Source organism: Siniperca chuatsi, linkage group LG8 (assembly GCF_020085105.1).
Source record: "Siniperca chuatsi isolate FFG_IHB_CAS linkage group LG8, ASM2008510v1, whole genome shotgun sequence".
Taxonomy (NCBI): domain Eukaryota; kingdom Metazoa; phylum Chordata; class Actinopteri; order Centrarchiformes; family Sinipercidae; genus Siniperca; species Siniperca chuatsi.
The window spans coordinates 865,952-888,203 of record NC_058049.1 but is presented as its reverse complement, the minus strand read 5'-3'; the positions used below and the strand labels follow the sequence as shown (position 1 = coordinate 888,203).

Genomic DNA, 22,252 nt, shown 5'->3' with positions numbered 1-22,252 from the left:
GACAGGATAAGGTTGTGATTGCCCAAACGTTTTTCACTTTTACTGTGCTGTCCTGTGTGGCAAACCCCACCTGTCTGGCACGTCCAAAGGGATAAAACAAATGCTATTTGACACAGATATGTCATTCACCAAGCTGAGACGTTCTCGTTTCTCACCTGTGATAACACCTTGAGACACTGAGGGAACTTATCAAATCAGCACTTAAACATTCACGTACAGCAGCGTTTCCGCTCTAAACTATACGGTGTCCTGCAGGGGCCAAAAGGGGGACGTTGTTTACCAGATGGCCCTGTATCTCAGCCCACGGAGGAAGGCTCGGGGCCTTTCATCTCACCCGCACTGAGATGTTTTCAGAGCCGATAAAAAGCCCCAACATCTGCTTCCGCCTTTGTCACCAACCCTCAACCCCCCCGTGTCCTCGACAAAACTTTCCACCGCCTGCTCCTCGCCTTTGTGCTCCGTTCATTTAATTGGAAGGTCCCCCTCCACCACCAACCAACCCCGACCCGTTGGACTGTTTGTTTACTGCTGTGACAAAAGGGGGAATTTAATAAGGAGATGACAATCGACTCCTCAGAGCGGGAAGAGCCTCGACCCTCGGCTGCTGCTGCTGCTGCTGCTGCTGCAGGGTTTGGGGTTTTCTTTTCTTTCATCTGGAAACTCAGAGTGACTTTCAAAGGTTGATGCTGTAACCAGAGGGGGGGGGGGCAACGAGGATCCTTCAAGTTGCTTGAAGACAAAAAAGAAAGTCCAGACGTCGCTTTAAATATCAGTTTGGTCTTTCAACTTCCTGCTAAATATCAGGACGTGACTGAGCGAGTTCTCGTCATTCACAGAAGTTAATAAATGAAAAGAATATGATTGAGAGAGTATAATCTATATCTAAAACAAACTCTCCACGAGCTTGTACTGCCAGTAACTTGTAGTAGAAGAACTTTACTCCACTAACAGTGGTGAAGAGTTAGTAACTGGAATGTTTAATAGTCTCTGAACTCCGCCTGATAGATCAGATCACAGTAAACAAAAGGAAACTCTGACTGGAATATCAAATCATCCTCCCAATAAAATGGCTCTTGGTCCGGGAAATTGTTGTAAACCTGCGGAGCCTCGTCTTGTTTCCTCACGGCTCTGAGTCCGTCCGCCTGTCTGACTCGACTCGACAGCAGTCTAGTCATCACGGAGACTCTGTTTATGTGGAGTCCCGTATTGATCTCTGTGGCATTGGAAAAACCAATCATTTTGCATGTATTAGTGGTGGACTAACAGGCTGCTGCTAGATCAGTGCGGTGTGGAGGGAAATCTGACTGGAAGCTCTCTGAGAATTCAAAAAATGCAAATGAAGTAATTAGCTGCAGTTTTGTTAAAGATCTGTTGTCTTTGCAAAAAAACATTATGCAAATAATCCTACTTACTACTAATATTATATTAGTTTAGTTAACTCTTCCTGTCCATCTTCAGAGTCACAGTCCCAAGTACAAGCTTTGCTACTGAAATTGTGCATTTTCCAGCAAGAAACTGCGCTGATGAGACACAAGTGGAAACAGGAAGTGGTTTGACGGCAGAAAATACAGGTGGTAATCCGAATTCACATCCTGACTCATGACACCTACATTTCTAGAAGGACTGAAGATTAAATAATTGAACTGGGACCAAAATGTGACGCTTTAGCTCTTAAACTGGACCTGCAGCTACCTGAAACAATCAGTTTACACTGTTAAACAGAACTGTTAGCTAAACCTGAAACCAGCCGTTCAAACTGAGCCATTAGCTAACCTAAACCAAAGTGTTTTATGCTGCTGACCAAATCTCAACCAGGGTCTTTTAGCTTCTAAACTGAACTGTTAGCTAACATCAACAGACCTGTTTTAGTTGCTAAACTGTATCTTTATCTGATATCCGTAACTGGGAGCTGTTGTAGCTGCTAACCTTAACCTAATCTCAAAAGATGGGTTTGAATTGCTGAAGTCAACAGTTTGCTAACAAGCTGCAATACAATATTTTTACCTTTAGCTAAGAAGATTTAGTTTGCAGTAGTTTTATTTCTTGGCTGTTTTTCTAATTGTATCGCTCATGTCGCGTTGTGTTTCCGAAGCAGCCACGCCCTGCATCAAAGCCATCAGCCCGAGCGAGGGCTGGACGACCGGCGGGGCCACCGTCATCCTCATCGGGGACAACTTCTTCGACGGCCTGCAGGTCGTCTTCGGCACCATGCTGGTCTGGAGCGAGGTGAGAGGACATTGACTTTATTTGTTATAAAGGTAAAACATTTGTTTCCCAACTGACGCTAGATGTAGTTTTGGACGACTCGATCTTCTGACTGTCGAAGTCGGTAGAATTTGAATTAAGTTCAGATTTTATTTTGAATTCTGTGAATTCGCAAGTCGAATCTGTGTTGCAGTATACATTTAATTTATCAGATGAAGTCAAACAGACTTTCACAGAAAAATAATATTTGGCACAGAGTCTGTACTCTGAAAGCAGCTGCACGTGTACTGTACATCAGGTTCTCCATCTTCTTCATCTACACACACACACACACACACACACACACACTCGTAGAAACACCTGCATCTGTATCTGTAGCCGTACTGCTCCGCCAGGTCTGCATGCCCCCAAAAATATGTAGATTTAGTGCGTGTTGAGCTGCAGGAGGAGCTGCGCATACGGCACGCCATGAAATATTGAAGCAGGTCCAGAAGAGCAGAACACCTGGCGGGGAAGGAGGCGTGAGGCAGACAGATATACCTCCGCACGCTGTTCACTTCACATCACACGCCGCTGACGGAGCTCCTCACTTTGATCAGCGTCGCCAGACGGACTCCAAAGCCCAGCATCCCTCTGAACGCAGACTGCACGCTGACCCAGATTGGAGGAAGACAGTGGGACTGTTTTCCACAGAAAGTTTTTACAGAAAGAAAAATCTCTCATGCTGCAGGTTTCCTTTACACTCCTGATAAAATAAGGTTCCATACCTGCACCAGTATGAGTCGCCCTAAACCTGCCTGCACGAGCACGGACTGCTGCTGCGGTTAGAGCGGCGGTTTACGTTGAATCACCTGAAGCAGGTCACGTGTCAGCTGAAGCTGAGGCCCTGAGAAGTTTGAGTTGAAGATTAAATATTAAGAGCAGTAAACCTGCCAGCTTCAACGCTCTCTGTTCTCCACGTGTGACCCAGATTGAATGTGTGTGTGTGTGTGTGTGTGTGTGTGTGTGTGTTTCATCATCCAGCTGATCACCCCTCACGCCATCCGGGTCCAGACTCCCCCTCGTCACATCCCCGGGGTCGTGGAGGTCACGCTGTCCTACAAATCCAAACAGTTCTGCAAAGGAGCGCCGGGACGCTTCGTCTACACAGGTAAGAGCGGCGACCGACGGTAGTGGAGGAATGACTTTGGGACTGGGAGCTTTAATGGATTAGTCAGCTTTTGAATATTTTTTTGGATGATGATACTCGATACTACGCCCCTCGATAATTTGGGGCTGTGCGAAGTTTTCACCCTGCCTTTCACTGCGTTAAAGACATGCTTTCAGGTGTTAGAGACACACTTTTACTGATCACAAAACATAAGCATCAATATCTTATTGACTTGGTGTTTTTAGAGCCTGACACTGTTCTCCTCCGTAAGGGAGGCTTACCTTATTGATCACAAATCAAACTACTTTTTAAGAGGAGAGTCTGAGACCTTATTGATTACTAACCAAATAGTTTTACCTATTAAAGGGAATGCTTTGGAGGTTTTTGGAGTACGAGCTGTTACACTTTGCCACCCAAAATCCCTGTTAAAGGGAAGGTTTGGAGATTTGCAGACCAAGACAAAATAAATTCCTTCATTAAGGGAAAACTGATATATTATTAAGTGAATATTTAAGGGTTCATTGGTTGCCACCTAAACCAACAACATCTCACGTTTCAAGCACCAATCTTTTTCTGTAGCACGGCATCAGAGGGAAATATTCTACATGTCCTGCGCATCATTTTAGACACATTTACCCAAAATGCAGCCCGGCAGGTTTTTGGCATCTGTAGCGACGCTGTGGTCTCCACTAGACTTTAAAGTTCTGTGAGTTTGAACAAACAGCGTGTTTATAACAGTTTATAATGTTGGACCAAAGCTCTCTGGGCTTGAAGAAAAGCTTACAGTGAAGGTTTAAGGTTTTTAGACCCGAGGCCTGCTTATACCAACGAGGATCAGGTTTGTTATTCACTGAAAACTGTTTTCCACATGCTGAAAGTGAAGTAAACACTTCCCCCGATGCGTCAATCCCTTCCTCCTCTTCTCTCCAGCTCGTCCTTCAGACTCATTGTCTGCTGTCCGGAGTTAAACGTCCACACGTGCCGTCCGAAGACTCCTTATCTCTCTCTTATATCAGTGCTTTTACTGTCCCCGATTATTCCGTCAGAATATCCAGATGTCATTCAAAGTAGCAGAAAGGTCAGATGGAAGGCTGTTTAGTGCGATAAGTAAATGTCATTGCGTCGGGCCGTGAAAGAGGCGAGCGTGTTCAGGCTTTCTGTTTAACACCAGTTTATCACCGCTTCCTTCCTTTCGCTCTGGTCTTTGTTGGAGGCGCCCGCCTCCTCCGACGACAGCGCGACGCAGAGGAGGGACGAGACGGACGCTCACAATGGACGCTCCGGCCGCCGCCACCTCCTTTTGCAATGCTAATCTGTGATTTCATTTACAGATACGACTGACAAGAGCTGCGAGCGTTGCTTTTATATGGAGCTGTGTTGTGAATAGAGCCTGTTGTTGTCGGAGTGTCCGTTAGAGTTTGTTCTCCTCAGAAACATGCTGGAGGGACCTGCAGGAGTTTAAAGGACCGACCCGACACGTTTTAATCCAAATCACACAGGATTGATATCAAGACTGATGAAATTTTAGGGCGGAAAGTGTCTTCTGTAATCCGATGGTAAAAAGAAATGTAGAGTAGAAAAATAAAAGCACCGGTAAACAGAAGTTTAGGATACAGTCAGTGTTCCCAGACTTCCTGCAAAATGTGGGAAAACTCAAATGGAAAATGACAAAATTGACCAAAAAGACTGGAAAAAAGACAGACAGACAAATAAAAAAACTCAAATTAATCCTGGAGTCCTTTATTTATACATTTGAACGCATTTGTCCTTCCAGGCTTCCGTCGCTTTGCTTTCATTTCATTCAAGCTCAAATTAGCGACTTCCTCTCAGTGAACATCAGTCATGCAGTGCAGATTTTTCATATCTGCATTCATAAATGCATCGCTGTGCTACAGTGACATAACTCTGACAGCAATAAAATAATAAAATCCGACATGATGTTGACTGTGATGGATCATCTCGGCAGCAAGTCTCAAGTCTCTTTTCATAGAAAAGAATGTAAAAAAAAAAAAAAAAGACATTCATTTATTCATTTAAAATGTAGTTATAATAAAGAAATAAGAAGATAAAAGTATAGACTGAAGGTGCTGTCCATGACATTTTCATGTTATAACGAGAGAAAAACGAGATAAGTTTGTCCGTCACTAAAATGGCATGTCGTTGTTATGACAAACATCTCAATGTAACGATATAAAAGCAGCAACAAACGTTTCTTGTTAAAATGAAATAATTTGATATTTAGTAATAAGGAGCAAGATATGTAACTATAGCATACAAATATATCATTTTTTATATCATTTTAGCATGCAAAGCATCGTTTACTGAGGAACTGAGCTAAATTGTGTGCAGGTTTTGTAATGATGGTTAGCAACATGCTGCCAAAGCAAATAGTCCTAAAATTCAAAAATCTAGAAATGGCTTGAGACCAGCTCTTCGGGATGTAAAAAAATAAAAATGAACAGTTCAACAGGCTTTGTAAAATAGTCAGCAGTAATGTAAAATACACAGGATTTGCAGTAGGTGCTCTAAAAGCTGTGAAAACGGCGGTCTGGTCCTTTTAAAAATCCAGCAGACAGACGCCACAAATCGGATGAAGAAACGTGAACATCTGACTTCAGCTTGATTGATAGGAAACAACAAAACTGCGTGTCCCTGAAGGCATCGCGAGGCTGAACCCTGACAGGTGGCTGCATCGTAATGTCGTACAGTTTCTTGTAATCCTCCCAAGTCTTCTTCCCGCTCCTCCTGCCAGAGAGGCGGCCATATTGTGCACACACATCGCCAGTTCATCTGATTTACACATCCATATTTTAAGACTGAACGTGTCGGTGTGCGTTTCCAGAGCGCGCTCATTGTGCCAGCAGTGTGTTGTGCTGATGAATGTGAAATGAGCCGAGCTTTTTAAATACTAAACAGGCGAGCTGTGGATAATTGAAGAGGAGAGGAGAAAGCATCCCGCTGATGTCATTTCCTTCAGAAATTTAAACTCACACACGAGTGTTTTTCACTCGCTGGAAGCAGAAAAAAAACACACCGACACATCAAACTGCATCCAGGAACAAACATGGCTGCCAATCTGTCCGCACATGAAAACTGTTAACAACAACAGAGATAAAAATGTTTTATTTTAGTCCTAATTTCATTAGAAAAACTTTATTTACAGAGAAAAATATAAAGCTTTGTGAGCGGCAGTCCACAGCTTGGTCTTTTCTACTTGTCCTGGTTTCAGCGTCACTTCAGTGCAGGTTATGCTTCTATTTTCTTATTTTATTCTCCACAGTGAGTCTCTGCCGTGTAACGACGTGGAGATGTGTAGTTTTATCCCCGAATGTGTGGAAACTTAGATTTTCATAGTTTGCTTGTTACATTGTGTAAGCAAATTTTGTTTCTATCATATATATTTCTTCCCTCAGAGCTGAAACTACTTTAGCAAAAAATGCAACATTTAAGTGAATTTACATATTAAACGCCTTAATTTGTGTTTCTGTTGGAACGTGAAACTCAAATTTAAAACTTCCAAAAACCCAAATAACTGTTCTGAGGGACTGTATCACATTACATCCTCACCAGACTCTGACTCCTCTGACTCTGTCTCCTCTGACTCTGTCTCCTCTGTCTCCTCTGACTCTGTCTCCTCTGACTCTGTCTCCTCTGACTCTGTCTCCTCTGTCTCCTCTGACTCTGTCTCCTCTGACTCTGTCTGTCTCCTCTGACTCTGTCTCCTCTGTCTCCTCTGACTCTGTCTCCTCTGACTCTGTCTCCTCTGACTCCTCTGACTCTGTCTCCTCGGTCTCCTCTGACTCTGTCTCCTCTGACTCCTCTGACTCTGTCTCCTCGGACTCCTCTGACTCTGACTCCTCTGACTCGGACTCCTCTGACTCTGACTCCTCTGACTCTGTCTCCTCTGACTCTGACTCCTCTGACTCTGTCTCCTCTGACTCCTCTGACTCTGACTCCTCTGACTCTGTCTCTGACTCTGTCTCCTCTGACTCTGACTCCTCTGACTCTGACTCCTCTGACTCTGTCTCCTCTGACTCCTCTGACTCTGTCTCTGACTCTGTCTCCTCTGACTCTGTCTCCTCTGACTCTGACTCCTCTGACTCTGTATCCTCTGACTCTGTCTCCTCTGACTCTGTCTCCTCTGACTCTGACTCCTCTGACTCTGTCTCCTCTGACTCCTCTGACTCTGACTCCTCTGACTCTGTCTCTGACTCTGTCTCCTCTGACTCTGACTCCTCTGACTCTGACTCCTCTGACTCTGTCTCCTCTGACTCCTCTGACTCTGTCTCTGACTCTGTCTCCTCTGACTCTGTCTCCTCTGACTCTGACTCCTCTGACTCTGTATCCTCTGACTCTGTCTCCTCTGACTCTGTCTCCTCTGACTCTGACTCCTCTGACTCTGTCTCCTCTGACTCTGACTCCTCTGACTCTGACTCCTCTGACTCGGACTCCTCTGACTCTGTCTCTGACTCTGTCTCCTCTGACTCCTCTGACTCTGACTCCTCTCAGCCGCCACAGCGGAGGTGCAGCTGAAGGTAAAGTGACGAGCAGTGAGATCCGAGTGTTTTCCCAGAATCCCCTCCTCTCTTCCTCCCCGCAGCTTAAAGCAGCTTCAGGATTTGATCCTTCGGCTTCGCTCTGAAAAACTGGCCAAAGGCGAGAAACCGTCAGCAGAATGTCAAGAAGGCCGAGAGGAGAGACGCCGTTAAAGCGATTCCTCCTGCACCTGAGACACGTCTGTCTCTGACGATCTGCACTGGAGACATATTATATCTTGTCTGTATATCTGTGTACAAATACTTACAGTACTTTTGCTCATTTTGTACCACATTCTAATAATATATATACATATATATATATATATATATATATATATATGTATGTATGTATATATATATATATATATATATATATATATATATATATATATATATATATATATATATATATATATATATATATATATATATATATATATATATATGTGTATATGTATATATATGTATATATATATATACTCTCTTCCCTCTAGTGGCACATCTCTGTCCATGCAGATAGTTTGGCGATATCTGTCCCTGAGAGTTCTTAACCAAAAAACTAAACATCCCAAAAAACTGGGACTACTGCTTCTGTAGTTTTGTAGTTTTTGCAGTTTGGGGGTTGTAGTTTTGTTTTTTTTTTAGAGGGGTCAGTTCTTTTTGTCTGTTTTGTTTTTGTCTCTACTTTCATAGTTAGTTTTTCTTCTGCAAGTTTTGTTTTGGGGGGGGAATTCTTTTGTAGTTGATTGGTTATGAAGTTTGTTTGTTTGTTTGATGTTTGTTTTTTGGATCTGCATGTTTGCAGTTTTTGATTCTGTAGTTTTTTTTTGTAGTTTCTTGGTCCTGCAGGTTTCATCACCCTCTCCTCAGCAGAGCCGCTGGTGTTGAAGGAGCCGGGCGGTGCTGCTGGGCCCACACCACCGGCCTCAGAGCTTGTAATGCACGGATCAATGCGGCCTGGGGGGGGAGGAGGAGGGGGAGGATGGGTGAGGTGGGGGTGATGTTGTGGGATCGATGGGTGCTGAGTTATTGCGGTGCTCGGCCACTGATTTTTAGAGAGCTGTGTTTTCCCAGGAAAGTCAATACCTCCAGGCTCCTCTCATTAATTTCAACCCCCTCCACCACCCAAACACCTCCCCCCTCCTCCTGCAGCTGCACCGGGGGACCTGCTGCCCCAGAGGGAGAACAGGGGGGGAGAGGAGGGGGAGGAGAGTGGAGAGAGAAACTGAAATGATGGAAGTCGGAGATTCAGACGACACGAGGAGAGATGGAGGGAGAGGAGGGGGAAGACAGGAGCAGAGAAAAGAGGAGGAAGAGATAGAAAGATGATAAAGTCAGATTCAGACGAAAGGAAGAGGAGCAAAGAGAGCAGGTGGTGGGGACGAAGAGGAGGAGGAGGTGAAAGGAAGGAGGGCATCAAGATGAATAAAAGAAGCGAGGGAAGGAGACAGAGGAGGAAAGACGATGTGGTTCCTGGTTTGGAAAACAGACAGAAGGGAAAATATTGATTTCTAATATGGAGATCATGTTTGCACCAGATTATCGATGTCGACTCTGTTTCACCAACTGGAGCCGAGCCACGCCGGAGTTTATCTGTCTGAAACTGGTACAGTCAGCTGTTTGCTTCCGTCGGATGTTTCTCTGCAGCTCTGCGTGTGTGTGTTCGACTACTTTAAAAGAAATCACGTGCGTTGGAGAACGCGGAGCATAATTCCTGATAATTTACCCCAAAATGATGGTTCTGCTCCCCCTGAAGGGGCTCCGCTTTCAGCTGGGTTTGTTTAAGATGCACTGAAGTGTAGTGGAGGGCGGAGGGGGGGGGTGTTTCCTTAGCCCTCGGGATGAGGTGTTTTCCTCGAGAGGGGGGGGGGGTCGCCTCTGGCAGGCCCCGACATGCCTGAACCCCCCCGGTGAGGCTGGGAGCAGAGGTGTGGCTCGGCTGTGCGTTGATGAGTCTTCGATAGTGAAGACAGATGACATCATATCTGATCCGCTGCATCTCTGTTACATGAGTATTCAGACAACACTACGTGGCCAAAAGTATGCGGACAGCTGAACGTTGCAGCCACACGTGACTGACTCCGTGTTCATGAGCGTGCCGCTCGAACAGCCTCCACTCTGCCGGTTTCAGTCCTTCCAGTTGAACCCGCTGCAGGGATTTGCTCCCATTCAGACTCCAGAGCACCAGGATCAGGTCTGGCTCACAGTCGGCGGTCCAGTTCATCCCAAAGGTGTTGGGTGGGGTTGAGGTTCAGGACTCTGTGCAGACCAGTCAGGTTCTTCCACACCAAACTGGGAAAAGCAGTTTGCTTTGTGTCGTGTTGAGACAGGACAGAGACGAACACTGCTGTCTAAAGTATCATTGCATGCTGAAGCATTAAGGTTTCTCAATACAGTAAACTCAGAGCATGATTTATTGATAATTAAATAACCAATAACTAACGTGAGGGAGCAATAAATCAGACAGTCTCCCCCTCTGACACCTGCAGAGTTTTATAGTTTTAGTGAAGAAGACAAAACTTATGTTTGACTGCCGCATTAAAAACTTTGTATCTGCAGTTTTTCAGATCAGCTGCTGAAGGAAAGAAAAGTCCTTCGTGTGCACCTCAAAGCTGTTTTAAAATAGTTGAGTAAATGAACTTTCCACCTCTGGTTTTAAATGACACCTCTGAGGATTGTGGGTGTCAAACATGTTAAGTGATGCACATGTAGCTACAGGACACACACACACAGTTACAACACCAGGAGAAAGGAGCTCTGACAAAAATATATATGTTAGAGATAATAAGCTCTTTTGGCTCCTGCAGGGAAATAATCTTAAAAATACGACAGAGGTCTGAGGTCAAAGGTCGGCTTATTAGCTGACACCTATTTAAAGTCTGTTTTGTAAGTACTGAACTCGGTGAAACAGTTTGGAGTCCAAAACGACCCTGACCTAAGTCGTAAAATATGTTGTTTTTCTATCTTTCTTAATTCTTTTACACAAATTATTATTCTCTTATTATCTCGTATCTCCACGGCTACAGAGAAAGTTTCTGTGATGTAGCCTTCATGCTTCGTCTCTCTTCTTCGTGTTGTTTTTTGTTGGTGGTGTTGCAGTGTGGGAGTTCAGATCCCTCTGGGACTGTCACTGAGATTAAAGAGCTCTACAAATAAATTCTACTCCACTTAAAAGCCTAATTGTTTTGCTAAAATAACTAAAGTGGACTGGATTTAGTATTTCTCTCGTGGACAAAAAGGTCAACTTTGTGCTGATTTGACGCTGTCCTCCTCACATTCCTCCTCCTCCTCCTCCACATAGAGGTCAGAGGTCAAACTTCAGGGTTCACCAAATCTCTACCTAATAGTACAGTGGTTTCCAACTTTTACTGACTTGTGGCCCCTTTTATACAAATATCAATAGATAGTTGGCTTGTTAGTATCATGGATGGATTACTGAACAGGCCTACCGGGTGCAGGACCAGGGCCCCTGGACCAGGGCCCCTGTAGGAAGGGACGGTTAACATTTCTTGTTGGAAAGTAAATCAGACGACTACAAACAGACGCAAATTGTCTCTTTCAGTCTGGGGGTCTTGCTCCTGTGTAGGAGGGGTGGGGGCCATCTACATGTCTGTGTCCAGGCTGTAGGACGTGATCGATATATAGTTACATACTGGAATAAAGTTGTTAATCTGGCGTTCGTTTAATACACTGACTACACAGTGTAACTATTAATAATGTTTATTATCGCCAAGAATCAGGACAACAGTGAATCTGAGTATTTTTACTGGCCCGCCTCGACCTCGACGCTCACAGTTTCCTCCGAGCTCCGGGCAGCAGCTCCTATCAGCACCGCTGGAAATACAGCGAAGCACTTTGTACGTTTTGTTCTTCTTCCACCCCGACACACACTCACTCACACACACACACACACACACACACACACACACACACACACACACACACACACACACACACGTGGAAGGCATTAGCAGATTGTTCCATCAGGGTCTGCTAAAGGTCTTGTGAACATGTAACTGAGAGGCTAAAGTTAAACCTCAAATCTGAGCAGTTGTAAAGTTTTCTGGGGGAGGAGAACAGATCTCTTCTCCCCCCCCCTTTTTTTTACTGTTAGCTTTCCCCCTTTGGCACGGCGTTTTGGATCAAACATGTTGCCAAAGCAAAAACTCACATATAAACAATAGAATCTAAATAGGAAATAATAAAATGAAAGTGTGCTGCAGGAGCATCTCCTCCTGCCGGTGCTGCTGTCCCGCCGTCTTCTCTCAGAAGGGTTTGAATTCGTCCGTCTCCTGGGAGGTAAGAAAGTCTGGGATCTTCTGGATGAATTTGAGGAAGAAATCTTCTCTAATTTCTTTGTATTTTGGACAACTTGTCTCAACGTCTGCTGTTCCACAATGGATACAAACTCTCTTTGTTCTTTCTCTCTGACGGAGACCAGTTTCAATAGCGAGTTTATGGTGACTAAGTCTGTATCTAGTTAGGGTTTGTCTTTTTATGGGATGTTTTATTTGGGTTAAATATTGGGCTAATTGAAATTCTCTGTCCAGTAAATTCTAGCATTCTAGTTTATTGATTAGATTTCTGTTTTCCTCTTTGTAAAATATCTTAGTTTATTATCTTTGTCTATTAGTTTTACTTGTGAGTTGGGAATTATTTTCAAAGCATCACTTTGACATGGCATTAATATGATTTCCTCACTTGTTCCATTCCAGGTATTTTTACCTGGGTTCAGATAGCTTTGCTGTCGTAAGTATGCTCTGCTCTGCACCCGTCGCAGTCGGTGTAAGAGGTCATCTGAATAAAAAAAGACGCGTAACGTCCTTTCCCTCTGAGTCAAGTCCTGGGGCTGCAGAGTAATTAAGTAGTTTTCATAATTGGTCAATATATATGAAGACAGAGTTGAAAAGCGTTGGGGATATATTGCAATCGTGATGGACCCCGCGACACTGTTTGAAAAATTCTGTTCTTTTTTGTCCAATTTTTACATTTTCTCATTCTCAGAGTATTTTGCATTTAATCAAGTCACATACTTTGCCTCCAGCACCATTTCGGAGTAACTGATGGAAAAGACCATCGTGCCACTTTCCTGAAATCAACAAAGCAAGCGTACGTTTTTTTTTTCTTGATCGTTTGGTGTACATGTTTTTGGATTAGAGTATGGAGAGGAAATATGTGGTCAAATGGTAAAAAGCCATTTTGCGATTTATTTAGTATGTTAGGACAGAATTCTTGAATTTAATATTCTAGTTTCCCCAAACTAGAATTTACGCAGACACCCCTGTAATTATTGGGATTTAGATTGTCTCCGTTTTTTAAAAATAGGACTAATCAGTCCCTTGTTAATTAGTTCGTTTTTAATTCCAAATTGAATAATTTTAGTACAGTTTAAGTTTACTGTTACTGTGTTTCAACATTTCTGTCCCGATACCATCAATACCACAAGCCTTTCCATTCCTAAGATCCACTGTAGTTGGACTGTCCAAAGCGCTTTGGTTGTCTTCTGTGGAATTTTCCAATGGTTTCAGTTTTTGGTTCGTGTTGTTTAAGGGCCGTGTGGGATTCGTGGCGTGATTCTTGGTTTTCAGGATCACTGTGTTTCTTGTCTGACAGGTTTCTGAGATGCTTTCTGATAAAGAAACATTCACTGTCAAACCTTTGTTCCTTTGCTTGTTTTTTGTTTGATTTGGGCTTTGGTCTCTTCATTTTGGACTGTTTTTTTTTGCCAATTTCATAAATATATGATGGCCAGATTTATGCTATCTTTGTTTATCAGGTATTGGTTACATAGACAGTTACCCAGCGTGTTTTGGATGTTAGTGTTGTTAAATGCTCTCTGTCCATTTGTAGAGTTTTGGGAGGGGTAACAGGTTGTCATCAGGGGCATGGCTCTGGGTATGGGTCTCTATTTTGTAACTAGAGTGTGATCTGATTGTGGTCTGATATGGGACGCTGTGGTAAGACTGTGAATGCAGCTATGTTTTCCGGATAGAGATCTGTGATTGCATAATTAACGAGACTATTTCCCAACACAGAGCAGCAGGTAAACCTGCCCAGGAAGTCTCCTCGTGTCCTGCCATTAACAATGTATAGTAAAATTTCTTTTCTGCTCTTATTCACTATACTGTCATAGCTATGCCTTTGTTTTACAACAGGGGTTGGTGTAGAGGGGATACATCTAAAGGGTGGACTGAGTTCACTGTAGTTACTTGGACCGTTTGAAGAGGTGGCATCGCGTCTCCATGTAAGATAATTAGATCGACCTATAAAGGACTTATATTAAAATCCCAACTACTAACTGAAAAGGATGCTATTGTCTCATTTAAATATGTGGTGCTTCACAATAAAGTATTCAAGATACAATCAAACACATTTGAATGATAATCTGTACTGTACTAAACTAAATTGTAACTTTTTTATTTTTACTTCTGATGATGTCTCTTAACTGGTTTTGCTCTAGAGGAACCTTTGTTCTGGAAGCAACTGCAGCGTAGGGGTCTCTCTGTGTGGGAGCAATTTTTGGGGGATGTATGACTAGTAGTGGCTGTTGATGATGTTCTTCCTGGTGGTAACACTGTCGCTGTTCTGCCGCTGGTGGGGAGGCAGCTGCTGGTGACGGGCAGTGTCGCTGCTGATGGTGGGGATGCTGCTGCTTCTGCTGGAGGTCTCTCTGGTGTTGCCGGGGGGCATTGGCATTTCGCTGGTGCTCCTGGGGAGGGTGGGGGTCCCTCTGGTGCTAATGGATATTGTGAGGGTACCTTTTGTGCTTATGGAGAGAGTGAGGATACCTCTGATAATCCTGGAGAGGGTGGGGGTACCTCTGGTGCTCCTGGGTAGGCTGCCGGTCTCGGTGTTGCTCCTGGAGAGGTTGGGGGCACCTCTGGTGCTCCTGGGTAGGCTGCCGGTCTCGGTGTTGCTCCTGGAGAGGTTGGGGGCACCTCTGGTGCTCCTGGGTAGGCTGCCGGTCTCTGTGTTGCTCCTGGAGAGGTTGGTGGTCTCTGTGGTGCTCCTGGGGAGGGGAGGGTGGGGGTTATGGGTTGGTGATGATCCTCCTCCTGTAGTGCTTGCCTGGTTCTGATTTGGTTGATGCTGGTGATGTCCTCTCTTATTGTCCGGAGCTTCATCCTTAGAGACCGGTTATCCTGCTCCAGCTCTCTCTCATGGTCTGTTGCAGTTCTCTGAGTTGGTCCCGGTGCCGGAGGATCAGAGTGTGGGTCTCGGTTTTTGTTTGGTCATCGGAGGTTTTCTGATGCAAGAGTTCTCTCTCTGAACTCCACGAATTTCCTCTCCAGCACTGAAAGTCCTTCTTTGAGAGTTTTTAGATTGTTGGGGGATCTGGGAGTGGTCTCAGGAGACAGAGGACCAGAGGGTGTGTTGGACCTGGTTTGGACCTTGTTTGTGGTGTCTGCCTCTGACTGTGCTGAGCTTCCTTCTTCTCAAGCTCTCAATTATCCAGGCAGTTTTCAGATCCTTGGACCATCATGATAAACATTAATGGTCAACATTGGGCAGGTCGTGTCTCGAGGTTCGTCTTCCTTGTGGTTCGACTTGTCTGCAGTCTGCAGTGTCTCAGGTGACTCCTTTAGGACTTTTAATTTGAACGTCTTTTTGGCCTTAACAGATGTGAGGTGAATTGGATACATCTCTCATCCTTGTATCATTGTGGCCCTTCAAGGGGCTCCAGGGGGTCCAGGGGATCGGGGAGGTCCAGGGGCTCCAGGGGTCCAGGGGATCCGGGAGGTCCAGGGGATCCGGGAGGTCCAGGGGCTCCAGGGGATCCGGGGGTTTGAGTGTATTCTTTTCAGAAACTGTTGTTTTTTGTTTTGTTCTGATTTATTTGGAGTCGTCCTCTCTCCCTCTCTCTCCCTCTCTCCCCCTCTCTCCCCCTCTGTCTCTCTCTCTCTCTCTCCCTTTCTCCCCCTTTCTCTCTCTCCCTCTGTCTCTCTCTCTCCCCTCTCTCCCTCTCTCTCTCTCTCTCTCTCTCTCTCTCTCTCTCTCTCTCTCTCTCTCTCTCTCTCCTCTCTCTCTCTCTCTCTCTCTCCTCTCTCTCCCTCTCTCTCTCTCTCTCTCTCTCTCCCTCTCTCTCTCTCTCTCTCTCTCTCTCTCTCCTCTCTCTCTCTCCTCTCTCTCTCTCTCTCTCTCTCTCTCTCTCTCTCTCTCTCTCTCTCTCTCTCTCTCTCTCTCTCTCCTCTCTCTCTCCTCTGTCTCTCTCTCTCTCTCTCTCTCTCTCTCTCTCTCTCTCTCTCTCTCTCTCTCTCTCTCTCTCTCTCTCTCTCTCTCTCTCTCTCTCTCTCTCTCTCTCTCTCTCTCTCTCTCTCTCCTCTCTCTCTCTCTCTCTCTCTCTCTCTCTCTCTCTCTCTCTCTCTCTCTCTCTCTCTCTCTCTGTCTCTCTCTCTCTCTCTCTCTCCTCTCTCTCTCTCTCTCTCTCTCTCTCTCTCTCTCTCTCTCTCTCTCTCTCTCTCTCTCTCCCTCTCTCCCCTCTCCTCCCCCTCTTGTCTCTCCTTCTCTCTCTCTCTCTCTCTCTCTCCCCTCTCTGTCTGTCTCTCCTTCCTCTCTCTCTCTCTCTCTCTCTCTCTCTCTCTCTCTCTCTCTCTCTCTCTCTCTCTCTCTCTCCTCTCTCTCTCTCTCTCTCTCTCTCTCTCTCTCTCTCTCTCTCTCTGTCTCTCTCTCTCTCTCTCTCTCTCTCTCTCTCTCTCTCTCTCTCTCTCTCTCTCTCTCTCTCTCTCTCTCTCTCTCTCTCTCTCTCTCTCTCTCTCTCTCTCTCTCTCTCTCTCTCTCTCTCTCTCTCTCTCTCTCTCTCTCTCCCTCTCTCTCTCTCTCTCTCTCTCTCTCTCTCTCTCTCTCTCTCTCTCCTCTCTCTCTCTCCCTCTCTCCCTCTCTCTCCTCTCTCTCTCTCTCTCTCTCTCTCTCTCCCTCTCCCTCTCTCTCCTCTCTCTCTCTCTCTCTCTCTCTCTCTCTCCTCTCTCTCCCTCTCTCTCTCTCTCTCTCTCTCTCTCTCTCTCTCTCTCTCTCTCTCTCTCTCGCTCTCTCTCTCTCTCTCTCTCTCTCTCTCTCTCTCTCTCTCTCTCTCTCCTCTCTCTCTCTCTCTCTCTCTCTCTCCCTCTCTCCCTCTCTCTCTCCTCTCTCTCTCCTCCTCTCCTCTCCCCCGACACATGTGAAGCACCGCTCACTAATTGACTTCTGAATTTTTATTGTTTAATTACTGTCACAGTAACACATGGAGGCAATTATCTGTAACGGGCTCAGGATCAGCTTATACCTACAGAGGGAGGAAACAAAGAGCGGAGGAACCGAACCCTCGTCATTTTTCATTCTTTTATGGTTCCACTCAAACTGATGTTTGACTGAGAACATTTCACTGTTTTATTGGGGATCAAAATGACACGTTTCAGCCTGAAAAACCTCAGTGTCAGTTTTCTATCTCGTCACTTTGGCTCTGAAACAAGAACCCTGAAGACAAAGTGTTTGCTTTATTTAGGTGTAAGTCCAGATGTGGTGGATGTTTTCAAACAGACGAAACAATTCACTCAAATAAGTAATTTGTGTGCTCAGTGTACTTATTTATTTCACTCTGATTACCAGCCGTTAATATCCGTTAAATACAAAGTTGTGTTTTATCTTCGGCATATTTTAGTTTTAGGCCCCAAATGAGCAAATTAGAGTTTTTGCCATAATTGTAAAAGTATTTAAGGGATATGATATGATTTTCTTTTAGACGCAGACACATTATTACTCAAAGCAGAGTATTTTTATGTGTCTTAAAGCTGGATTTGTTTGTGTGTGTGTGTGTGTGTGGTAACAGAATTGCACAAACATACGTTTAGGCAACCGATCGAAATGCAAAACGGGAAAAAAACGTTAACAAAATTAAAAAAAAAGATAAATGTAACCGTTTTTAAGCTAAGATAAATTAATGAATAACTCTGCCGACTGTTTTTGGTGTCTGAGCTTTGTATTTCTAAACTCCTGTCTTGCGTCTTAGTTTAACTTTCACCTTTTAATAATAATGGTGCCACCTGAGTCAAAACATCCTTTTCATTCAAGACGTTGTGTTGAGAGCTCACACCTGTCTGATGCCCCAGATAACACCGACACATGTTAAAGAAACTTTTTCAGATATTACCTGTGATTTAAACTGTCACACCTGCGTTATTTCTGCAGACCGACTGTAAGAGCAGCCGCTTCGGTTCACACAGGCGCTTCGCAACATGTCAAAGCGTTCACAGCAGAGAGGGCGAAGTGAGGAGAGAAATTCAAAGCAAGACACTTGATCAATCAATGGAGTCACTAACACCCGCCTCCCCCATACCTCCCCCTCCACTCGCGTCTGCTGCAATCGATGCTCATAGAAATTTCATGAACTTTAAACTGTGATTGACAGGCAGCTCTGGCCCCCGACCGCCGCGAAGCCCGGGCCCTTAAAGAGAGTGTGTGTGTGTGTTACTATTATTACTGAAAATAGTAAATAAACAAACTATATGGGCTGTGTATGTGTGTAATTCTGTATCCTGCATTTGTATTTATTTAAATCAGTAGACCTGACATTATGATGACACTGGTTAAAATCATTATTAGTGCTCTGATCATTTAAAATCCTGTTGTTTTTTTCATTAATGGAGAGCTGATAACTTTATGAAAGATAAAGTCGCACTGAATTTACATCTTTACTAAAAAGAGCTCTTTCACTGCCTCATTTTTAACCTTAAGCATCCTGAGAGACAGTTTCGTCCGTCATTTTCTCAGTTTTAGCCTCTGGGAGGCGCTACAGAGCGCCTATAGAGCGCCCTTTTATTCCAACTGCAATCAGCATTTGAATGTAAAAAAAAAAAAACTGAGCCACAAATCTCCACAGTATTTAATGTTAAGTTTTAATGTTTTCTGGATTGTTTTAGGCATTTAATTTGTATTTTTTACTTGTGTAGTGTACTTTCTACTGAAGTGTTTTGTCGTCTCAGCGGTTTCTTGTTACCACATTTGTTTTGTATGTTACGTGTTCTTGTGATGCTTTTATGTTTTGGTGAGCCAAAGACAATTTTTCACCCTGGTGAACTAGAAAGCTCTTTTCTATTCTATTCAGGAGAATATTCACTGTAGATTTTTACCCAAAAAAAATGATGCAGACGGGACTCAGAAGTGTCTGCAGGTGTTCTTCTCTGCATACAGCTCCAACAACCTCCACCAGTGAGGCACGGCAGCCTGTATGTAGCCTGAGAGGTGAAACCCAGGGCAAAAAGAAAAATCCCCAAATCACTTGCTGGTGCTCATTAAGATTATTGCTGTAAGTGCGCTGTAATAATTGAAGGCAACTGAGACGAGCATATCAGCATTTTAATCACTCAGACCTTCTCTCATCTGGATTATAGCAGCTGGACAGCAGAGGACCCTCCTTGGTCTCCACCTGACATTCAGAGAGTTAAACTCTGAGGGGGTTAAACGTCTTGAACATGACGTCTGATGTATATGGAGGCGTTGGCGTCTCTCAGTCACTGAGTGGTTATCACACGGCTGTAATGAAACAACACGAGTGGATCTTCTCCTCGTCTTTGATCTCGGCTCTTGTCTCGTCTTTTAATAGACAGCAGAAGTGTGCTCTCCGCCGGGGGAATTCCTCGACTCTCAGCAGAGACGCACCACATTTCATATATCAAAGAGCACAGCGGCACCGCTCCACTTAGGGAACAGGGACTTGTGGAACTAATGTCGGGTAATTAGCTGTTTCTGCGGGGGCATTTTCGGCCGCGGCTCTAGAAAATAATAACTTCTCAGGTGGGGGGCCTATTTCTTTGAGGCACTCTCCTTCTCCTCAGCCCCGTCGCTCGGCTCTAATCACAAGGAGGTAATTATTCACTGATTAACATGCTGGATCTGGGCGGATGTTCACTCTAATCACAGAGGTTGTTGCGTCAGCGGCGGCTCTCGGAGGAGGAAGCAGAAGGGGAGTGGGTGTTCTTCTGTCACTCGAGTCCCCGAGAGCCGCGGGACGACAGGCGGCGAGATGTTCATCTGGGTTACAGAGCGAGGAGGGAGAACTTGTCACTCCCCAGACAAACAGAGAGGTGGGAGAACGAGGCGAGGTTACCTGCAGTTCTGAAAATACCTGGCAGGTGTCAGGAGGGACGATTCCGATCACTCGTTCTCTCAAATCTCTGAATCCTGCTCTCAAATCACTTAGTTTGCCTTCAGCTGCAGAGGCCTGAAGTCGAGTGCAAAGGTTTAATCTCTCTAAACTGTGACTGTCCAGCTGTCGTGAGAAACTCTGAGTTGAAAATGGTTGATAAGCTCATCGAGGTCTCTTTTAATTTTAACAGTTGACTCATAAAATATTAAATTTTACATTTCTTAACAAATCCCATGTGGGTGGGACTTCAAATCACATTGTTTCATTGACAGAGACCTGACACTGTCCTTTACTGTCTTTGATTGATGTTCAATTCTAGCATCTTTTAGGAAAATATTCTGAACTCTAACTGTACATAAATATATTAGTATTATTATTGTTTTTGTACCCACAATTCATGCAAAGGAGGTGGCACTGCTCTTTTCAGATCCTCCTCTCAGGCCGCATAAAGACCCAACAACCTCCACCAGTAAGGTATGTTGGCCTGTAGCCTGAGAGACGAAACCCAGGGCAGAAGAAGCCAGCTAATCACTTGCTGCTAAAAACAAGTGTAGTGAGCAGCTGTTTGAGGAAATTACTGAGCCTTTTTAAACATGAAACTATATATTTGTGAGGTGTTTTTAAAGATGTACGTCTTCACAGACAGGAAGTCAGACAGTACTGAGAGACGGACCGACATGTTGTTGGTTTGAGTCCAAACATGGGATTTGATGACAAAAAGAAAACTATAGAATGTCACGAGATCATTTCTTCAAATTTTAGGACCTGGTTTTTGGATAAGATAAGGATAAATCTCTGGGAATGAATAGTTAACGAACCAAACGTTGCGTCTCTCGTTGTTGTTGTGTCGGCCTCCTCTCTCTGATGACTGCGTGATGAATTGAAAGTCGGAGGAATAAAACGGCAGATCAATAAGCCGGTGAAAGGATGCAACCAGGGTGTTATGGCTGCTTGTCAACAGCCCCAGCCCCAGCTGACACCAGTTGGCCACTTGACAAGCAGCAAAACAAATCAGCCCGTCCACTTACGGCTCAGCGTGTCGTGCATCTGTCAGACCCCCCCACCCCCGAAGGAAGTGAGGAATCATCAGCAGTGGCGATCTGCGGGCAGCGAGGCCAAACGTCGCGCTGACCTGCATCAATCATACAGCCGGGGGAGATGGGAAATTGCGGCACATGTTGCTCTGGGATGGAGAAGCGTCTTGAAATGTGCGCCGGGTGCGTCGGGGGAGTCGCCACTCAGCAGCGTGTTTCATATGGAATATGGAGTCTATTTGAAATGATAAGTGTAATACAGGAGGAAGCCATGCAGAGAGCTGCTGCAGATAAAGCATCTGCATCAGACGGGGCGGCTCATCGGGGACATGACTGCGCCTTCGACAAGGCCATCACCGCAAAACAAAAAGGTAAAGGTGAGCAGGGATCCCCCAAAGTGCATATTTCATCTCCGGTTGGTAAATATGTACAAACCAGCCGCGTAGAAAAACAGATTCCCACTCAGAGAGCGAGAGACCCGACGGCGGTGGGAACCAGCAAATGAAAAATAGCGAGCGATAAATAAATGTAAACAGTTGTGAGGAAGAGGATGTAAACAGAGGCTTAGTGGATGTATACATGCTCCTCTGAAGCATGGGGCCCGTGGAATTGTGGGAGCTGATGCGAGCGGGGTAATGAGCCTGCAGAGATGTTCCAGTAATCCTGCATCCTCCCTCCAGAGCTCTGATCCTCTGATCTGTTATCAGCCGGCATCTGCAGCACCAACTGACTGAGCAGAGAGGAAGAGGAAGATTCACCCTCGCTTCATCTCTGATTCTCTGTCAGTTAGATACAGGACAGGTGAGCCTCACCTGCAGCTTAGTTTTACACAGAGACAAACTCTGATTCATGACACTGAAAGACGTAGGAAGCAAAAAAAGACAAAGAACACTCCACCATATCCTGTCCATCTAAATGTTAAACTCCATCGTCATCATTTCTAGTAGTTATAATAATATTTATCCAAATTAATTGCTAAAATTGGTGAACACCGCGACATTGTCAAGGATGGAATATAAACTGGGCAAAGTGGGCAGCTGCCACCGGACCCCAAAAAGCTCAAGGCTGACTGTGTGTCAACTGGTTTGTGGTTATTTAATTGAAAACTGGGATTCTGCGTCATTACCTGATCCTGTACCGAAGAGGGGCCCTGTGTCAAAACCTAGTTTTAAGACCTTTATTTCATGTTGCATATTCCTAAATTATT

General features: G+C 44.8%; 1 protein-coding gene across 5 annotated transcripts in view; it reads left to right on the top strand.

Annotated features, from left to right (window-relative positions):
* Positions 1–22,252, top strand: part of LOC122880710 (transcription factor COE3-like) — a 164,464-nt gene that overhangs the window by 101,455 nt on the left and 40,757 nt on the right. For 3 of the 5 annotated variants that reach the window (XM_044206092.1, XM_044206094.1, XM_044206095.1), the window contains exons 9-10: positions 2,093–2,226; positions 3,229–3,355. In XM_044206092.1, coding sequence (XP_044062027.1) covers positions 2,093–2,226; positions 3,229–3,355 — 261 coding nt within the window. The remainder of the gene's footprint in view (positions 1–2,092; positions 2,227–3,228; positions 3,356–22,252) is intronic. The other 2 variants (XM_044206093.1, XM_044206097.1) reach the window with 1 other exon arrangement.